Here is a 15,375-nt window from a genome sequence, read left to right on the forward strand (position 1 = left end):
TGTTTTATACTGCTATATATGCATTTTTTGAAAATTAATTGAAAAAGTTAATTAAACTTAAAATTATGGCCTTCATTCATTTGCACACTTACCCATATAAGCTGACAAAAATTTACTGCGTTCATTGGGTGGAATCCAACTGGCTGTTAGATTGTGCATTGAAGGCCACGTCACTCCCTTGAAATGAATATAAAATATAAGAAACGTCTTAAGTTAGCCATAGGTGTATACAATAAAGTCGTTAGTTTGATTTTCTATTCTTTTTCTATTGTTATATAATTCCTTTTAAGAGTGCTGTGTAATAGATCTACAGGCAGGGCTGCCAGATTCTGTCATCAGGAATCCAGGACAGAAGAAGGGTTCAGAACCATAGTGGGCCAAGCGCCATTTACTAAAACCGTAGAAAACAAGGGTTAAAATGAAGTTATTACCATAATTAAATGGAACCATATATCAAGTAATATGAAGTATACACATTAAAACTAAATGATATGTCAATCTTCATTGAATTATGGTATTCACTTAACTTTAACCCTTGCTTTCTCCGTTTTTAATAAATGGCGCTTGGCCCACTATGGCTCTGAACCCTTCAGATGATGGTAATGCGCACCTTAACGTCACTGAACATTATATTTGAATTAATTAAATTTGCAATACAACTGATTTTATGTATTTCAGCTTATTATATAGGGCCTAAGCTTTTAATTTTGTTACATTTTTGCTAGGTCCACCGAGTTAGCTCTGTGGTAGCGTGTCTGCCTCCAGACTAGCCGACCCGGGTTCGATCCCAGACGGGGTCAGAAAATTTCGGGACTAGGAGAGATGGCGGTGCACAACAATCACTTCACGCTACTTAAATGGTTTTGTGCGCAAAAGAGACATTCATTTTTGTGTTGCTACATCAGCTGAACGATTAAAAGGCGACTGTAACGATTAATCAGGGACCTTATGGCAGAATTTTCACATCTATCTAACATTCACAGTTGAAACACCTTCCTTGTTAGTCAGAAGTCTATCTTAGAAGAGTGTGTGTGTGGCTTACATTGCTTTCTATAAGAGAATTAATTTGCTGTACTTACACCAATGATTCCTTGTATAACTCTAAGGAAAATCAATGCTCTATAATCCAATTCAGCAAGTAATGGGATGAGGAAACTAAGCAAACATTGCATGACATTGCTGACGCCAAAAACAAGCTTAGTGCCGTACCGCTGAGCCATTACACCACCAGCGACTTGAAAGAATGGATGGAGCCAGAAGTAACCTCCAAGTACTAGTCCTTGCTGTTTTGCATCCCAGTCAAACTTTGGCTGAAAAAAAAAATCATGATTTATTACTTTCAATACCATCCGGAAAATTGTCCTTGAGGAAAATATAAACAAAAGATATCGGGAAAATGTCAGGTGGAAATTCGGATTCATGAAATCTGATTTCAGGAATGAGGATTTGGGAAAATGTATGGAAATCGATCCTCCCAGCCGCTCTCTTCATTAAATTTAATTATTATCTCGGTTGGCTTGAGCAGGGCGGAAGACTTGTGAGACTTTGGCAAAACTCGCAAAAAAAAGGGAAGATAATTCTGCGTATGATAATAAAATTCTCCGAAACACACCGATCTGATGACTTATTGCCCAGCCTATGTCATTTATCCTTTTATTTTATATAAGAAACAAAATATCACTGAATAGTTTGATTCCTTATTCCAGTTCATTGCTGTTTTATTCTTTTTATTTCAAATAAGTACAGTACCTGTGATTAAAGGGTTAGGTACAGCTTACAGCAGTAAAATTTTGGAAATATTCAACATTTTTTCCCTCCATTACCGTATCTTGTACAATAATGAAAATTGGTGTGTGTAAAACACTGTTCTTCTGCTATATGAAAAAAATATTTTTACGGTTAAAAAGAATTTATATTTTCTTTTTTCAAAATTCAAAATGGTGACAGTTTACTGTACAGTGATGAAGCATTTCTCTCATAACTCATAAACTTGTTAAGTTTTTCATGTTCTCTCTCTTTTATTTTATTGCTGAAACTCGTGTTTACAATATCATGCTCTTTCAACTACATTCCTTAATAAATAATATTTTGTTTATTTTGTGTTGGAAGAAAATACTGATATTTGACCAATTTTTAAAATGAATTTATTTTTTATCAGACAATCTATCGAAGGTAGAGAAGTGATCTTGCATCATGTTATAGATATGACATGCATAAATACATACAAAAAATTTCATCACAGAATGTTGGATAGTTTTTTAGTTATGTGGAAAACGCTTCATCGTTGGACAGTGAACTGAATTTTGAAAAAAAAAAAAATGTAAATAATTTTTTTAAACCGTAAAAATATTTTTTTTCATACAACAGAAGGACAGAGCTTTACACATACTAATGTTCACTATTGCACAAGATACAGTAATGGAGGACAAAAATGTTGAATATTTCCAAAATTTTACTGCTGTAAGCTGTACCTACCCCCTTAAACAAACACCTAAATAATATATTGTGATACTAGGTTGGTAAGTGCCCTCAGAGGCGATTGAAAGTTTGAAAAAACGAGCACGCCGACTTCTTTTATTTCCCGAGACTCTGTTATGCACTTAATGCCCATGCATTGCATATTACTTCTTTGTACAATCATAATTTATATCTTTATTTTATTTATTATGTATTTTAGTTATGTATTAATTTTGAACTGAACGTTTGTCATTTTGTTAATGCCAATGTATAATTTTCTAGGTGTCCGTGTTTTTATATTATTTTGTTTTGTGTGTTGGATACGACTGTCTTTTATGTGTATGCATTGTTCAACAAATAAAAAGCTATTGCAATATATAAAATTGAAGTATCTGAATCTTTTTCTATAAATAAAGAGAATGACAGTCTTTATCCTATAACATTTAATAATTGTTCAATCTTCACGTTCAATTTTAATGTTAATAAATGAAGTTACAGCGTGTTCTGTCAGAGTTCTTGTTCTTTTACTAATTAACAAGTAACTGTATCTCAGGTTTGTATAGAATTTACTTAAAACACAGCTGTATTGTAAGTAATTTACTTACTGCACGCTTATTTCCAGCGTTTCCGTAGTAATCATTGAACGTGTATGTTGTATCTTCAAGTTACTGTTCATGGCATGCAACAAAAGCATGATTGCGCAAAAAATATTGACTTAAAAAATTACACTTCCTCTTCATCATACATGGATGGATTGACTCATAGATACTGAATATGAAGAAAATCCGTACAATAGTTTCGCTATACACAGACAGACGATAGGTGATAGGCACAAAACCAATTTTTCAGTGGGATGTAGGATGTCGAAAACTTGCAATTCAGCGAACATCTTGAAGTCGTTTTTCTACAGCATCACAATCTTATCTCTAATTAGAAAGTAAATATGCAATAACATTTAGGTTCACTGTGCTATAGTCGAGTCGAGGCATTAATGATACTGCAAGTTAATTCTTTTATGATGTTGCATCATTTTATCATGTACAAACTTACAAACATGTCTTAGAATATGAGTTTTTAAAGTCTAGACATTTGTTGAAACGGAGAAGTACTGTTAATCGAATAGCTAGAAATAGGCTCTGTGTGCCTGAGATCAGGCTCAAATTAATGGCAGATTAAACGCCAGCAGGCCAACCTATGCCATGACCTCGGGTTGTTGGCTCTGGAGGTGAGGGACGTACAACGTGACTATAGCGTAAGGCAGCGTTTCTCAAACTATGGTCCGCGGACCACCTGTGGTCCTCGAGTTCTGTCCTTGTGGTCCTTCAAAAAAGACAGAAGAAAAAGTAAAATTCAAACGAATTGCGTATCACACTATAGCTGAAAATCTAAGAGTTTAGAAATGACACATGGCAATCGCCTTTCACTTTTTCTGCCAGGACTAATATTTTATGAAATTTCTTACTCTACCCGTCTACTCACTTCCCACTCTACTCTCAGCAACAAAAGAGGAATTTAAAGCACTCTGAACATGGCGTTTCCCTGCACATCTGCTGCCGCGCCTGTAATTAGCCAGGGACCACTCGATTTGATAACAGAGGACAAAAGATCCAACTATACGCATGGAGAGAGATCTAAACCAAGATCATCAGGTTGATCAGGAAAAGAGGGCCATTTATGAACCTTGTATTCCCTACCTTAGTGCCAAGTATAACATCCCTCTCTTCAATTGGTCAGCGACAGGTTTATTTTTTTGGTGCTCGGAGTTCTTTACCAAAATTTACATATCATTTTTAAAACAATTATCAATATCATATTTTGAAATTCAAAAAATCATCTCGCAAATTCTCAAAGATTCCCTGCAGATTATACAATTTCATTTATACCACTCAGAAGGCCTTAATTAAGGATATGCTAATTTTAAATAAAATCTTTTTTTATCAGTATATTTTATAGTCATCTTCTAAGATTTTATTTTATAATTGATAATCAATGGTGCTTAATTATTACACTTTATTTTTATAACAATATTCATATTTAATTGTTTGCTATTCATTTCCGGATCCTCGTGGTCATCCTTAATTAAGGCCGGATGAGTTTCTCTCTCTCTCTCTGACTTTCTTAATAGTTTTGCCGACACCCAGTATGCACATTGAAATGGGCACGTAACTGTACGTCGTATACCAATAATAGAACATGCCAAATTGCATCTTTACTTTTTAAAAATCGGGCATGTTTCTGCATTATTTTTTACTTGTTTTTTTCAGATGACGATATAAGAAATTTTACACTCCGTCTATTTTAAAATCCGACAGGTTTACTTTTTACACTAGCGTGTTTCGTCTTTAAGTGCCGTTTCAATTTCGCGGGTTTCATACACTCGTTTGAAAGCATTTCGTAGGCCTAACAAACAACGCACCGAGGTTTTGGTTAACTCTCATTGCCACACCAAGTAAATCCAAGTTCCAAATAACTCTTAACATATTTACGAAAGTATTTTTTCTTTGAATAGCTACTAGTAGGACTAGATATTTCTTTAATGGTACTATAATTAATATATATTTCTTCACACACAGCTTCTGAATTATTAGCAGTGCCTAAATGAAGCGTATCATGATGTTCCTTTCTTTTCAAAGATCCGGATCAAAGCCAGTTTTCTATTATTTATAATGGGCACTATTTAACAGAGACATGGACAACTACTAGCGTGTACCACATAAGAAGGATTTCAAACAACTAACTGCTAACACGCAAATGATGAATCAACAACGCACAGAATTTGTTATAAGTTACTTGTGATTGGCTACAAAAATATAATTAGAAAAGTAGTATAATTAATTAATTCTATTTTAAAATATAAGTATGCTAGTATTAAAATATGCTACAAAAATAATACATTTGCTTTCCAAGGGAACAAGAGTAAGGTGGTCCGCGGAACTGTTCACACTTAAAAAAATGGTCCCCACTTCAAAAAAAGGTTGAGAAACGCTGGTGTAAAGGGTGTTAATTGTGTGTATTGAAGTTACAACGGAAACCATATTCTGCTTGCCATTCGATTTTCAGAGATGCAAACATCGCGTTACGAGTTATAAGTGTGGCCACTTACTGCTGAACTCTGAGAGAAGACCGAATTGCCGACTATTCATTCATTCATTCATTCATTCATTCATTCATTCATTCATTCATTCATTCATTCATTCTGTTCTGCCCAAAGGCAGGTCTTTCACTTCAAACCCAGCATTCTCCAGTCTTTCCTATTTTCTGCCTTCCTCTTTGTCTCCGCATAGGGTCCATATCCTACTGTATCTTAATGTCGTCTATCATCTGATATCTTCTTCTGCCACGAACTCTTCTCCCGTTCACCATTCCTTTTGCCGACTATGTAAATCAGAATACGACTGACACTGATTGTTTGAGGAATGCGCACCAGTCAACAATGAGACAATTTTTGTAACAAATGTTATATTCGTATAAGCGCTTGACGTGGAAGATGTTATCAAAGACTTCAATTTTCACTCGATGCTTTTAAAGTTATGATATTTATGATATTTCAAAAGTCAGTTAAACATTAAACCGCTATAAATATTATAATATTTTTGATAGGGGGAGAAAAACCATCACAGTGTTGGGCAAACAACGGGGTTTACAAAACATTAGGAAGATGTCCGCCGTTCTCTTGTTCAACGTACAGCATTCTGTCTGCGACACCATGCACAGCATTTTGCAGATAATGTCTTGGAATATTTGCAATTTCTTGCTAGATGACATCTTTCAGTTGCAGTAGGTTGTTGGATGTGTCAGGAAAACTCGTTCTTTAAGGTAACCCCACAGCCAAAAGTCGGCCGGATAGAAATCTGGAGATCGCGAAGACCACATTGTTGGAAAGTTCCTACTGATGACTTTGGTCGGAAACGAACCTCAATTAAGCATGTTAACTCTACCATTAATTTTAGTAGGTTATTTTACGACGCTTTATCAACATCTTAAGTTATTTAGCGTCTGAATGAGATGAAGGTGATAATACCGGTGAAATGAGTCCGGGATCCAGCACCGAAAGGTCCACGCCTGTGGAGTAACGGTTAGCACGTCTAGCCGCGAAACCAGGTGGCCCGGGTTTGATTCCCGGTTGGGACAAGTTACCTGGTTGAGGTTTTTTCCGGGGGTTTCCCTCAACTCAATATGTGCAAATGATGGGTAACTTACGGTGTTGGACCCGGACTCATTTCACCGGCATTTTCACCTTCATCTCATTCAGACGCTAAATAACCAAAGCTGTTGATAAAGCGTCGTAAAATAACCTACTAAAAAAAAGCACCGAAAGTTACCCAGCATTTGCTCATATTGAGTTGAGGGAAAACCCCGGAAGAAACCTCAACTAGGTAACTTGTCCCGACCGGGAATCGAACCCGGGCCACCTAGTTGCCCAGCCAGACGCGCTAACCGTTACTCCACAGGTGTGGACAACAATAGAATAAGACAGACTGTTATAGTAAACGGGGAGCGCTACTACAGCATGTTACAGAACTTCGTCATCCCTAGACTAAGGAATCACGATATTGAAAACATCTTCATGCAATATGGCGCTCCATCCTACATCTTGATCCCTGCAAAACAATTAATTACGCAGATGTTTGGCGATCGTGTCATATGTAGGCATTTTCCAACAATATGGCCTCCGTGATTTCCAGATTTCAATCCGGCCGACTTTTGGTTATGAGGTTACCTTAAAGAAAGAGTTTTCGTGACACATCGAACAACCCTACTGCAACTGAAAGATGCCATCTCGCAAGAAATTGCCATTATTCCAAGACATTATCTGCAAAATGCTGTGCATGGTGTCGCAGACAGAATGCTATACGTTGAACAAGAGAACGGCAGACATCTTCCCAATGTTTTGTAAACCCCGTTGTTTGCCCAACACTGTGATGTTTTTGTTTTATCCCTATATCAAATATTATAATATTTATAGCGGTTTTTGAACTGACTTTTGAAATACCCTATACAACTTCCATCAAAATTAATGAAGGGTGTATAAAACCTACTATTAATTATGTACGTTTGTTTGGAGGGGAGAGGGGCCTCTTTAAGCGCTGCTGGCCTAAGGCCGAAACATTTTTCGAGACCCTCAATTTGTTGAAATCCTTGTGAGGCCAAGGGAAATCTATGGTAAACAACGATTGCATTGGAGTATGACTTTGTGGGGTAGGATACATCGGTCTCATTCCCTTGCCAAAATGTAATTATTGTTACTTTAATAAATATAATAATAATAATAATGATAATAGTTGTAATATCTTCATTATCATCGTCGTCGTCGTAATTCTTAGTGGTACCCTGTAAGACATGTAAATGAAGAATGAAAACACAGTAAACTTCTGCGCGTTACACCTAGAGACCAATAATAATTAAATTATGATAAGTAAATAAATACCATCAAGTATTACTCGACCAAGGCCAATGGAGACCTGCAGCCAGAAGCGCCACTTGCACTTCTTCTGCGTTCGTATTGGGTCATCGCAATAGTTCACATTGCGCCCGAGTCTCCACTCGCCTCGGTCGAGTTATACCTTCTCCCCCCCCCCACACCAAAATAAAAGGAATGATATGTTGACGTATACATGAATGCATGAATTATTAATATACGTAGCTGTTAATACACTATAAATGAATGCACTGTAATTTTAGTTTAAGTTACTGTTGAAAAATCTTACCTCGTCAGTAATACTTATAGTTGGTGCTGTACTGTTGGCAGAACTGTTTGAAATTACTGTTTGAACGCACGTATTAGAATATGAGATATTATTTGATTTTGGTATGTTCTTCACCATGGATACAATGCCAATATTTATATTCAGCCTAACCATATAATTGACAGCAAAGCCTGTGAATACTAGATACCACAGGATATCTCTTGTCGACATACAACCTGCAAATAGTGGAATATTAATACAATATAAATGAATGTGTGTGTAATTTCAGGCCTATAGCTTCTTTTACTCATGAATATTTACCTGATTTTATGGTAGGCTTGCCAACTTAAAAAAAAAAGAAATGAAAGATTTTATCGGCTTTTTAATGACTAATGCTTTCTTAATTTCTATTTAAAAATTACATATTAAAGGATTAAAAATACAACCATTATACAGTAGTGGCAAAAAAAAGGACCGACCCTTGTAGCTGATTTCAGAGCCTTGTTCACTCCAGAGCACGATAGACTGGTACCTAAGACTTTCGTGGTTCGAATCCTGCCTGGGAAGGAAACTTTTTTTTGTTCCTTATGCAAATTTATTACCAATACTTTTCGATTGCTGGTAAACTTCATGTTCTGGGAATAATAAGTTAATTAAGTAGTAAAATATCGCTGCAATCGAAAAGTATTGGGAATAAATTTGAATAAAGAACAAAAAAAAAAAAAAAATTCCTTCCCAGGCAGGATTCGAACCACGAAAGTCTTAGTTACCAGTCTATCGTGCTCTGGAGTGAACAAGGCTCTGAAATCAGCTACAAGGGTCGGTCCGGTTTTTTTGCCACTACTGTACACACATTTTTGTGTCTTAGTATCTAATTTTTAACGACATTTTCATATTTTGAAACTGATTTAGTTTAATTTAGCAATTTACTTTCATCTATACTAATAATAAATCTGTAGCCGAAATTTTTCTGGTAATTTTCGATTTTCCAAAAATAATTGGTCCTAACATATATAATTAACCACCCTGAGACCGAAAATCGCTTTTTTGAAATTTTTGTTTGTATGTCTGTCTGTCTGTCTGTATGTTTGTTACCTTTTCACGCGATAATGGATGAACGGATTTCGATGAAAATTGGAATATAAATTATGTTCGTTGTAACTTAGATTTTAGGCTATATGGCATTCAAAATACGTTATTTAAAAGGGGAGTTATAATTATACATAATTAAATAAATCGAAATATCTCGCTTATTATTGATTTTTGTGAAAAATGTCACATAACAGAAGCTTCCTTAAAAAAAATTTGCGATAAGTTTTATTCCCTGAAAAATTTTGATAGGACTGATATTTAATGAGATAAATGAGTTTTAAAATTAAAATAACTGCCATCTAAGGCCGTATAATGAAATAAAAAACAAATGACTTCGTCTATAAGGGGCCTTGGACAGCAACAATCGAAAGCTATGAAAGATAGCCTACAGAGAATGTTTCTGTGTTTGTATGAAGTAATATCGGAAGCTGAATTAACCGATTTGTACAATTAATTATTATTTCACCATTGGAAAGTGTAGTTTCTCTAGATTTACATAATGCTACAATGTTATTCCAGTAACTTCTGATATAATATAATATAATATAATATAATATAATATAATATAATATAATATAATATAATATAATATAATATAATATAATATAATATAATATAATATAATATAATATAATATAATATAATATAATATAATATAATTTAAGTTATTTGAAGGGTTCAGAACCATAGTGGGCCAAACGCCATTTACTGAATACGTAGAAAACAAGGGTTAAAATTAAGTTATTACCATAATTCAATGGTAACCTATAACAAGTAAAATAAGGTATACACATTAAATCTAAATGATGTCAATGTTCATTAAACTATGGCTGCATGTAATAAAAATTAGAAACATGTTAAAGGAATTGTCATTGCACCAATGAGTAGTCTCTGGACCAAAATGATCGCATTTTAATTATTTGGATGCAATTGAAATTAAGTAACATATTAAACGATTTATCCTTCTATCAAACACGAATGTTCCCTGGATCAAACGTCCTATTTTAATTATGTAATTACTTTATATTTATTTCTAACGGGTGTAGCGGAGCGCACGGGTACGGCTAGTTTTTAATATATTAAAAAACTCTTTGCAGGGCATGTCAAAATTTATAACAATTTGAAGCTCTGAATTTATCAGTTCTAGTGAGCATCTGTTCTTCCAATCAGTCCATTTGTTCTTCATTTAAAACAAGCGTTCCACAAACGCATTCGATCCAGGTATGTTCAGTATGAAACATATGAATCGGGAAATATTTGGCAGTTTCTGCTGAGGCACCAATGTGTAGAATTTGACCCACTTAGACACAATATCACCATCTTTAGCAATACAGTCAGTAAAATTGTTATGCAGTATTTTACTATTACCCAGCGACAAATTCGAAATAAAGGAAGAAAGTGTTGTACGGGGGAATAAAAAAAAACGTAAGGCCACATTAGCATCCAGAAAACGTAAGAATACAGGAAAACGTACAACGTAGCAACCCTGTTTTTTGGTGTTATACAATAATTTAAATTATGGTTTATTTAACGACGCTCACAACTGCAGAGGTTATATCAGCGTCACCAGTGTGCCGGATTTTTGTCCCGCAGGAGTTCTTTTACATGCCAGTAAATCTATTGACATGAGCCTGTCGCATTTAAGCACACTTAAATGCCATCGAACCCGCAATCTCGAGCATAGAAGGCCAGCGCTATGTTATACAATAATGCTAAGATAAAGTTAGTGAAAGGATTTCGATTAAGTGTAATCTTCTATATTTATTTATTTTGAAAACTACTATTGCATTTGTGAAATTTCCTATTTCTTATATAAACAGAGTATACAGAGTGGAAGTGAAATAACCCTGCAGATTGAAAGAGACAATAGACTACACTTAAATGAATAGATAACCTATATTACGTTTTGCGATCAAATGCACGATTAATTAGAAAATTAAGTTGGAAATTTCATAATTTTGGCAACATCGCCGCAAACATACTCTTATCGTATTACAGATGTAAGAGCTCAACGATCTCGGTCTGTCTCGCTACCTAGGTGAGCTACTCTCTGGCTATGGCGTTGCAATCTACTTTCGTCGTACAGTGGTTTGAAATTAGTGGTTTTTAAATTTAATTTACACGAAAACCATCCACGCTATTGAAATATGCCAGGGGGATAAAATATTCTTTATTAGATTTCCTATCGATATGGACAAAAAAAAAAACGATCCTACTCGCAATAGTTACCGAATAAGAGATTGTTGACATTTTGGAAAAAACTATGAATTTTCCAACCAATATAATATTAGTTTTTTTTTTTTTTTTTGTTATATACAACATGAGGTATTCGATCTGAAAATCTACAGGATTATTTCACTTCCATCTTGTATACAGGATAAAAATAATTTATTCCAACACATAGTTGTAAATGCTTGATTTCCGAGTTTTGGATGTATGTCAATGACGCTTTACAATCGTCTCATAGCCCCGCGAAGATGATCCCAAATTCCTAGCGTGTTTCTTTTGTCTCACAATCTCCCACAATTCGATTGCGGAGAGTTTCCACATCAACCACTGCACTCAAATACATCACATGCGACTCGCGACAGGAACAGTTTGGCTGTGAGATAACTGATTTTTTGTGCAAATTAATGCACTGAAATTAACCAAGTTTTTATACCGAAATTTATGATTTTTATTCACTGTAAAATAGCAACCCTTATAGTTATACATTTTATACGGGAATATATCCAGTAAACTTCAATATTTTACTTTGATTTCCTTTCATTTTAATTTGTTTTCATTGAGTCTACTTGCGATATTATTTTATTATGTCAATCATCAAAATATATATAAATACTAGCCGTACCCGTGCGCTCCGCTGCACCCGTTAGAAATAAATATAAAGTAATTACATAATTAAAATAGGACATTTGATCCAGGAAACATTCGTGTTTGATAGAAGGATAAATCGTTTAATATGTTACTTAATTTAAATTGCATCCAAATAATTAAAATGCGATCATTTTGATCCAGAGACCACTCATTTGGTGCAATGCCAAATCCCTTAAACATGTTTCTTAATTCTTATTACCAATTATTTTTGGAAAAGCGAAAATTAACAGAAACATTTTGGCTACAGATTTATTATTATGTTTATATTATATTATATTATGAAAAAGTGTGTTGATAACGGATGTACTCGAATTAGAAAGTTTTTAATTTGTTGTGGGAGCTCTTGAATCTCAGGAGGAACAACTTTTACAACAGCGCAACATAATCTGCTTGGATCATTACCCAATTTTTTTGCAATGCATTTATTGCATATGTATTTTATGTATTTTAACACTATTCGATTGAACATAGTTAAAATTTGAATTATAAAATAATGCATTGCTAAACTAACGTACTATTACTGCATACTAAATCAATACACTCTCGTTGTTCGTTAATTCTCTGAGATAAAAATGAATATGTTCATAAACATTATTTTAAGAAATACAGGAAATGAATATACAGAATAACCTATCAAGTTTTCTGTGCATAAGAAGCTATTTTAATCTTACCTGTCCCCGATTCACTCACAAGTTACTGTAATAACATTATAGCATTATGTCCATCCAGAGAAACTACACTTTCCAACGATGAAATAATTATTATTTATACAAATCGGTTAATTTAGCTTATACAAACACAGAAACATTGTCTGTAGGCTATGTTTCATAGCTTTCGATTGTTGTGTCCAAGGCCCCTTATAGACGAAGTCATTTGTTTTTTATTTCAATACACCGCCTTAGATGGCAGTTATTTTAATTTTAAAACTCATTTATCTCATTAAATATCAGTCCTATCAAAATTTTTCAGAGAACAAAACTTATCCGAAATTATTTTTAAAAAAACTTTTGTTATGTAACATATTTCACAAAAATCAATAATAAGCGAGATATTTCGATTTATTTAATTCAGGCCCCCTTATAACCCCCCTTTTAAATATTGTATTTTGAATGCCATATAGCCTATAATCTAAGTTACAATGAACTTAATTTATATTCCAACTTTCATATAAATCGGTTCAGCCATTATCGCGTGAAAAGGTAACAAACATACAGACAGACATACAAACAAATTTTTCAAAAAAGCGATTTTCGGTTTCAGGGTGGTTAATTATATATGTTAAGACCAATTATTTTTTGGAAAATCGAAAATTACCAGAAAAATTTTGGCTACAGATTATTATTAGTAATTATAGATTATGTATTATACAATTGAGGCATTATTTTATCCAATAATGTTACGATATGTTTGATATTAAATGTCATGTTTGTAATGCTACATTATGCCTGATATTACCTGCCATGTTTATAATAATGTTACGATATGTTTGATATTAAATGTCATGTTTGTAATGTTACGTTATGCTTGATATTACCTGCCATGTTTATAATTATGTTACGATATGTTTGATATTAAATGTCATGTTTGTAATGTTACGTTATGCTTGATATTACCTGCAATGTTTATAATAATGTTACGATATGTTTGATATTAAATGTCATGTTTGTAATGTTACATTATGCTTGATATTACCTGCCATGTTTATAATTTTACGTTATGCTTGATATTACCTGCCATGTATATAATAATGTCACAAGTATTGTCACTTCACAAGTTCCTTCCTGTATGCTTTGAAAACACCTTAAGCTGACAGAATGAAATCACACGTTATACTTCATCAGGAAGTCATATCAGCTACATGTCATTCACTTATATAGTATAAACCTTTATCCAGCAGTAATAAATTGTTGGAGTCATTGTAAAGTAATTTAAACCAGTAAAACTGCTGTAAAATATGAACTACATTCTTCAATATGCATTGTTTCTTTGTAGTATTCCGACTATCACGCGAAATATATTTACAGTTGATTTCAAAGCTATAGCAAGATTACCGCTATGACGTACATGTTTGGTGTGCCGTAGATAATGATTGTGAGGAACAGTATTTATTTATTTACACAATTTACTTATTTTTATTTATTTATTTACATAAGTCTTTAGACACTGAAATAGTGTAATAGACCTTGTCAACTACAATTGAAAGTTTGAGTTAGAAAGTTCTTATACATCGTAAAAAGACTTACTAATGAGCAAACTAGAGATATCATTTCTAAATTCACTATTGTTTAAAGTATATAAATATGTGGGTATTTTGTTAGACATCTTTATTGCCGTTATTTCAAAATTTTTTCTGGTTTTTGTTTGTCGACATTTTGGTTCATGAAACATACTTAATTGCCTAGTATTATGATCATGGCAGTCTTTCCTAAAAGTGTAATTATTAAAATGTTGTTTGACATACATTAATAATTAAAAAATATGTAAACTGCTAACAGTTAAGATTTTCTTTATAATGTTCATGATAATGAGAATTGGTAATAATCCTGATGGCCTTTCTCTCCGATTTAAAAATCTTGATGACATGAGTGCTGTTGCCCCATAATAAGATATCATATTTTAAAACACTGTTAAAATAGGCGTAATAGACAGTCTTAATATATTTCAATGGTAAAATTACTCTAAAACTTTTTAAAAGAAATAAAATACTAGATAATTTGTTGCGTAAATGCTCAATATGTTGTTCCCAAGTTAACTTTGTGTCAACCACAATTTCAGGCGTATTATATGAACGACTCGTTGGGCAGTATTGTAAACTAAATGTTAATGATTCTGTTTTATTTCAATTTAAGAATGAACCATTAGCTTCAAACCATTTTTTTTAATTTCTACAATATAAGTGAGAGTTTCAATTTCAAGCAACTAGATATTACGATTGAATATTGTGGTGTCATCAGCATAAAGACAACGTCGAAGTGAGTATTAAAACCAATATCATTAATGGCAATCAGAAACAAGATTGGCACGAGTACTGATCGTTGTGGAACTCCACATTGAACATTCATTAAATTAGATTTCTTATTATTAACGACAACACATTCTTCGCGTTCAAATAAATATGAAGGAAATAAGGATAATTCTGTACCTGTGATACCGTAATAATTTAATTTGAAATTAATATTTCATAATCAATAAAATCAAAAGCCTTATTAAGATAAAAAATGTGGTCTTAAAAATTCACCATTTTCAAATACATTAAGTAGTC

The 15,375-nt window shown here is 33.4% G+C and overlaps 1 protein-coding gene across 3 annotated transcripts in view; it reads right to left on the bottom strand.

Moving 5' to 3' along the window:
• LOC138716365 (putative inorganic phosphate cotransporter) overlaps nt 1-15,375 on the bottom strand; it is a 54,703-nt gene that overhangs the window by 28,431 nt on the left and 10,897 nt on the right. For 2 of the 3 annotated variants that reach the window (XM_069849377.1, XM_069849379.1), the window contains exons 2-4: nt 8,166-8,380; nt 1,080-1,310; nt 93-177 (exon numbers count right to left, since the gene is read on the bottom strand). In XM_069849377.1, coding sequence (XP_069705478.1) covers nt 93-177; nt 1,080-1,310; nt 8,166-8,380 — 531 coding nt within the window. Of the gene's footprint in view, nt 1-92; nt 178-1,079; nt 1,311-8,165; nt 8,381-13,843; nt 13,946-15,375 lie in introns of those variants that run through there. The other variant, XM_069849378.1, reaches the window with a different exon arrangement.

The sequence above is a fragment of the Periplaneta americana genome, chromosome 16 (genome assembly GCF_040183065.1).
Source record: "Periplaneta americana isolate PAMFEO1 chromosome 16, P.americana_PAMFEO1_priV1, whole genome shotgun sequence".
NCBI lineage: Eukaryota > Metazoa > Arthropoda > Insecta > Blattodea > Blattidae > Periplaneta > Periplaneta americana.